The sequence below is a fragment of the Branchiostoma floridae genome, chromosome 1, assembly GCF_000003815.2.
Source record: "Branchiostoma floridae strain S238N-H82 chromosome 1, Bfl_VNyyK, whole genome shotgun sequence".
NCBI lineage: Eukaryota > Metazoa > Chordata > Leptocardii > Amphioxiformes > Branchiostomatidae > Branchiostoma > Branchiostoma floridae.
The window spans coordinates 30,844,625-30,850,891 of record NC_049979.1 but is presented as its reverse complement, the minus strand read 5'-3'; the positions used below and the strand labels follow the sequence as shown (position 1 = coordinate 30,850,891).

Below are 6,267 nucleotides of genomic sequence, written 5' to 3'. Positions count from 1 at the left end.
AATAGACTCCAGAAAGACATGACATCACTTTTGAACCAGCCGTTTCCTACCTGGACGAAGAGACTCTACTCTAATCTGCTCTACTCTACTCTACTACGGTATAAAGTCAAATATCGCTCATGGCGGTTGGACAGGATGTTGCCACACTTGCGACAAAAGTTGTCTCGCTTGTCGCATTTGTTGCCACACACTTTACAGGCAACAACTCTCTTTTTGATGGGAGTCTGGCGTGAGTCAGCGCCCGCGATGCCAATGGTGTAGGTTGTTCCACCTGATGTGTCCTCTGCCAGATCTGCCGCCTGCCGTGCCCTGCCCACGTCTTTGTTGAAGTTTAGGATCCCCGCCGGATGGTCAGACTTTGGGGTTCGGTTTCCTTCCTTCCGAAAAGCTTCCTCCGCTTGACTCGCGGTGTGTTGTGGCAGGATGGCGTCGGCCGAATCTCCGCGTCCCTGCCCTGGGGTGAGGTGAACAGCCGCCTGACGGTCTCTTCTGCCGCCGGGGTGTTCTCAGCCTGCTGGCTGATCTTCCTAAGCAGAACCTTGGAAACCTGCAGATGAAAAACAAAGGTGTAGACAGTAATTAATGTCAATTCACGATCAGGTTCTTGAAATGGGTGAAATGAAAAAGTTTTTAAGTTCTTGTGCTACAGCTTGCGATTCCTGAACGTAGCTTCCAATAATCGACTCCAAACACAATAACGGCCACTGGAACGACAAACACATTATTTCCCAAAAAAGATGGGACTGATACTAGTACTCTGGAGGCAGAGGTTGCTGTGCGGATGTTGTTGGACGAAAAAAAACGCGGCTTATATATAATTAGACTATGTCAAGTATGTCACAATTCTCTCTGCAAACTGCTTGGAGAGTAGGACTGACGTGGTTTTAATGTTTTACGTATGTCTTTGCCAACATTTTAAAGACATATTCTTTCTTATGAAACCTGTGCCTGGTATTACAGTTCCCTAGTCTGTTCTGTCCTATCTGCATGTACAGAAGACACTCGGGAGCTCTAATACCAGGCAATCAAGTACACACGTGCAGCACTGGTACTCGGACGAAACGACGTCTGCTTGGAGATTAACGAATGAACGCCCGGAATATGGCATTATTGATGGATGCTCTCCAAAGAGAGGTTCGGCTCCGGCTATTCTTAACATGTTTTCGGCGGTTTGTCGGGATTTCTAGTTTTTTTGGTGACCGGCAAACATAATGAAAACGGTACAAATTTAAAAGCACGACTGGTTATTACTTTTGGTAGTGAAACGATTATTCGCGAACGATTCAACAACGTGGCTAAAGTTCTCTAAATAACCTGCCGGAAGTACTAGCTTTCACATTGACATAAATGACAACGAAAACAGCACAGAAAATGCTCGACTCAAACAAAAGAGAGAAACTATTTGCACCTTTCCTTGCCCGCTTCCAGTTAATAAAACCAGGACCAATTTTTCGAGTAAACGTGTGAACCTAATCCAATTATGAGGTAACTTCCTTTGGCCCTGACTTACGCTGATTTGTCTGGGCACTGCCAAATTGATGGTCGCGTGCGAAAAACGACGAAGTTTTGTTATCTCTACAAGTTGTCTAGCATAAATGATGGACGCATAAATATTTATACACTCACCTGAGGGAACATGGTGGTCAGCTTCGACACTCTGGATGGGCACTTGCGCTCCGGCGAGGGTGTATTCGGTTGTAGAATACTAATAATGCGATCCACGGCACTCTCCATGGTGTCGGAGCCGGCCCTGATGTCCATCAGGGCGTTCTGGCCCAGACTGTCCTGGGCGCCCGGAAACAATTCCATCAGCGTTCTGACATCGTTTTCGACGTCAGCTGAGGTCGGGGCGCGAGCTGAGGTCGGGGCGCGAGCTGAGGTCGGGGCGCGAGCTGAGGTCGGGGCGCGAGCTGAGGTCGGGGCGCGAGCTGAGGTCGGGGCGCGAGCTGAGGTCGGGGCGCGAGCTGAGGTCGGGGCGCGAGCTGAGGTCGGGGCGCGAGCTGAGGTAGGGGCGCGAGCTGAGGTCGGGGCGCGAGCTGAGGTTGGGGCGCAAGATGAGCTTGGACTGCGGTAGTCATCCTCCCAAGGATGACTCCTGCTGCTGGGACCCGCGCCGTCGTCTGCCTGGCGGGGAGGATACCCCTTGTACATCTCCGTCGAGGTGTAGGTGTACTTACTCCCCGCCCCCTTGGTCTTGGACGTCGCCTGTTTGGTCGCAGTAAAGTCCGACATCGCGTTCCGCAAGTGGTGGACTGGGTTGCCGGTCGGTGTCGTTCCTGCCAACTCCACCATGGACCGGTTCATTATCGCATACATCGGTTCATTCCTCACGCCCCTTGCCTGCTGCTTCTGGGCGACCCTCTTTGTTGCGCTGAGAGTCTCGGGGACTTTCCTGTGACGATTGGCGATGCCAATTACGTCGGCGGCTGTCAGCTCGTTTTCACTACCGTTCCTCCGACCGTCCAGCATATGTTGTCTCCTATAGCTGCTGACCTGCTGGCACTTGTCGCAGAAGCACTCTTCCCAGGGGCAAGTTCCCTTGTGGCCCTTGAGGGGCACGTCCACACCGTGTAAACGGCACTTCTTGCACTGGTATTCTTTCCTCTCCATGACGGAAGAAAGAGATACGGTCGCAGCGCGAAGGAAGAGTCGGAACAGTCACAATGATGTCAGGACGGTAGCGGTGTAGTCACAAGACTGACAGTGATCTTTCTAAATATACAAAAATGCAAAGACCCCGACAGAGACCCCCCTCTGTAGGTACTAACTGGTACTGGGCGTCTGGTGGGGGTGGTGTGCTGTTTATTGCCTTGTAAAAAGGAAAACAACACATTCTTCACACCTTGCTCATGACGGTGCCAACCTGTACAGTCAGTGACCACCTTGCCTGTACCGTGAGAACTTGATCTAGCGAGACCCAGCCGAACAAATAAAACATTTCTTTGAACAGGTCTCAAACAAGAAGGCCTTGCGACTGGACATACGGATAAGCACATCAGAACAGAAGAACACAAAACAAACAGATCGCACAGGCAGTTTAAGGCATGTGACACCTGTAGATTCTCAGTCGAGCAGTTATATGGCCATAACTTTTGATGTAACCATCTTTTTTCAACAATTTTTGGCCAGTTAACGTAATTCACCCATATTCAAAATATGATGACAAGAAAATTGTGCATCCTCAATATTTTGGGTTTAAAAAAACATTTTTTGGTAAAAAATAGGGATGCTATTAAAATGGGTCTGTGCCCACTATGAAATGATTGTCTAACTGAGTCATATTTTCTGGAGTGATAGATTATATCTCTGTGATATCTAATATGCCTGGGGATCTTGCCGCTATACCTAGGTAAGGCTCAATTTTGGGGCAAAAACAGAATTTTTTGACAATTTTTTGGTATTTTTCGTACAAATATCAATACAGCTACGGAAATCAAACATATTGCAAGAAGACCCGCTTGATTTCTGAAGGTCTAAGGCTTAATGAACCTAAATCTGCCCAAAACTCGTAATAAAACTGGTGCCCTGATGTGGGCAGGGGCCGACGAAACATTACTTACCCTACAAGAACTGCGCCCAAGTAAGACATGTTTGACTGTACGTAGCGTTAACCGATAGTAAAATATGAATGTTTTATGTCTGTATCTGTTAAATCGCTGTTGTATCAATGCGAAATTTCGCAAGCAGTTAGCCTTATAAGGCATCAGTCAACTGCCATACAATCATTTTGGGCTAGAAATACCGATTTATAGCATTATTTTGCTGTTTCCTTGAAGTATGAGCGCCTCGCTGTTTTCCCGCCACTCCACACCCCGGGAGGTCGGAACTCATGTTCGGACTGTACCACTTGCAGCTCTCGCGGGGGTGCCCTTTTGTTAACCGCTTCTAGTTATGCCGATATTCGATAAATACTAGATCAATATCTTTAACATTCAACATTAATAAGTCTCAAGAAAAGTAGTTAGTGTGGCCCGTGCATCGTAAGTTCCTGTTTTCGCAATGTAACATTAGGTACTGACATTGGACCGTTCTAAAAACGCTCCGGCCCGGCGGGGTTACCTGAGGTCACGCAGTGGTTCGGGTTTCATGTTCGACCAAAATTGTCACAGGCCTTAAAGTGCCCGTGCGTACCTTATCAAGGTCCTGTATCTGCCCATCAGCATCTTCAGCAACATTTCCATATGTTGCAATGTAAACAAACAAAGGGATACTGTCCAAGCAGATGTTCGTCTCCAGCTGTTTTTACACCCACTAACGCCTGGCAAAAGGATTTGTGAATGAAGACCTTTATTGTACATTTTTGCCCACAGAGCTAAGCACAGGTTACAGCATAGACAGAACATATATGTTCTTATCCAACTGTATGGGTTTATGGTAACAGTCGGTTTGTCAAAACGCACGAGAAATATTAATTTGTCAGCGCTTAAGTGAGGAAATATATGAGGAAATATATGAGGATAATAGGGGACTTTGGCCAAGATATGAATAATAGCCTAGAAGGAGTTAATTGGCATTGGAGTAAACAGATGAGTTCAGTAATCTCCAAGCAGATCCTACGGTGGCATAAGATAGTATCAAAGTTGTTGCTAGAAGTTGATTCTGTATGTTAACTATATTACGTAAGCAGAGATTGTAATGTACAACAAGTCACAATATAGCCCCTGGCTGCCAGTACTTTGTTTTACTAATAAACCATTTTTGATTGATTGATGGAAGTTGGCCAAGGAGTGTAGCTGACCAAGGGTACTAGGTCAAGGGTGTGCATTTGCAAATGCTGCTTTGAGAGTACGGCCCGGTAGCTAGGACAAAACAAATTTTCATGACGGATTAGGCACTTCCTGATCATGGGCTCCACTGTTCTGTCACGATCCACTTGCAAAAGCAATAGAAATACTTGGCACCTATTAGAAACTCATTAGCGGACTTCAAAGACAGCACTGACTGATATCCCGTGGCAACTTATTTGTCTATATTTTTTTCTCTTTTGTCGTCCAGCTGACACGTCTGCTAGAGACTACGATAGACTGCAAAAGAGTGACTGAAGTTCCATGGCAACTTGTTTTTCTATGTTTTTTCCATCCAGCTGACACATCTGCTCGGAGACTAGCATTTTTGCTAATTTTGACTTTAACTTGAAGACCTCCAGAGATTGGGTGGTATAGATTACTCTGGGTTACCACTGCGTCCGTGTCTGTGTGTACCAGGCGCGAGTTTGGCAACGGGCGAGAGGATTGAAATTGAACCAATGTCTTATTGAAGCTGGGTTCTGTCATGACTTGGGAAATGCCTCTGAAAACATTGTATCCCGATAAATGCCATGCTATGACATTTCCACTGGATCTCCTGACACATTTCAGGACTGCGATTTCAGGACTGCTGGCTCCTCAGTCGACCAGGAGGCGGCCCGATAATAAAAACGAATTTTACGGTGACCGCTCTATGTTCCGAAATCTCTATGTTCCGAAATCTCTATGTTCCGAAATCTCTATGTTCCGAAATCTCTATGTTCCAAAATCTCTATGTTCCGAAATCTCTATATAAATGGTTCCTGAAGCCTGTGATATATTATATTCCGATATACTACATGTATGCAGGCGGCCGACGAAGTGAGCGATCGTTGGGGAGGAACAGGCTAGCTCCGGCCTGGCTCACGGCGATTAACAGCCTACAAGTATCTAACACGGACAATGGCGGCGTTTCATATTCTTTGATCAAATACCTTCGCCTTTTAATTCTCATTTTCTACAATTTGGGTGGACGAACTCCAACTCCATCGTATTGTCAGACGAATTTTCGTCAAACTTGGGAAGCGCCATTTAGTGACCTGTAATGACCTCGCACCACCTTGATAGCATGGCATCGAAACTTTTGACGAAGAATAAAAATATACTCTCAATCATAAAAAATATATATTAATAACAAGTTACATAAACCAATAACTAAATATAATGATATATGCATACAAAGGAAACATTATTTTAAAATATACATGCGATTATCCGCATTATACACGAGACCAGATAAATTGCGGTTAGAAAACTGTGCGGAATCGGGTCGGCGTTCAAGAAGGGTATCGGAACCTTAATTTGTGGGCATGAGCTTAGTACGAGTTACTATAGACTTAAACACCATCCACGTTATATGTACATGATTATATATTTCGGAACATAGAAATTTCGGAACATAGAGATTTAGGAACATAGAGATTTCGGAGCATAGAGATTTCGGAACATAGACATGTAACCTATAGGAACATTCCTGAACTCA

The 6,267-nt window shown here is 45.7% G+C and overlaps 1 protein-coding gene across 1 annotated transcript; it reads right to left on the bottom strand.

The window, feature by feature from the left end:
* Positions 1-331: 331 nt before the first annotated feature.
* Positions 332-2,610, bottom strand: LOC118422702 (doublesex- and mab-3-related transcription factor 1-like). The gene is made up of 2 exons (XM_035830450.1): positions 1,627-2,610; positions 332-547 (listed from the first exon to the last, which is right to left on the bottom strand). Exons 1-2 carry the CDS (start codon positions 2,608-2,610, stop codon positions 332-334), a joined length of 1,200 nt encoding a protein of 399 aa, XP_035686343.1.
* Between the last annotated feature and the right edge of the window lie 3,657 nt (positions 2,611-6,267).

Coding starts and splice junctions, on each gene's coding strand:
- LOC118422702 (XM_035830450.1), bottom strand. CDS start 2,610: ATGGAGAGGAAAGAATACCAGTGCAAGAAGTGCCGTTTACACGGTGTG. Junction 548..1,626: donor TGACCACCATGTTCCCTCAG/GTGAGTGTATAA, acceptor TTTCATCTGCAG/GTTTCCAAGGTTCTGCTTAG.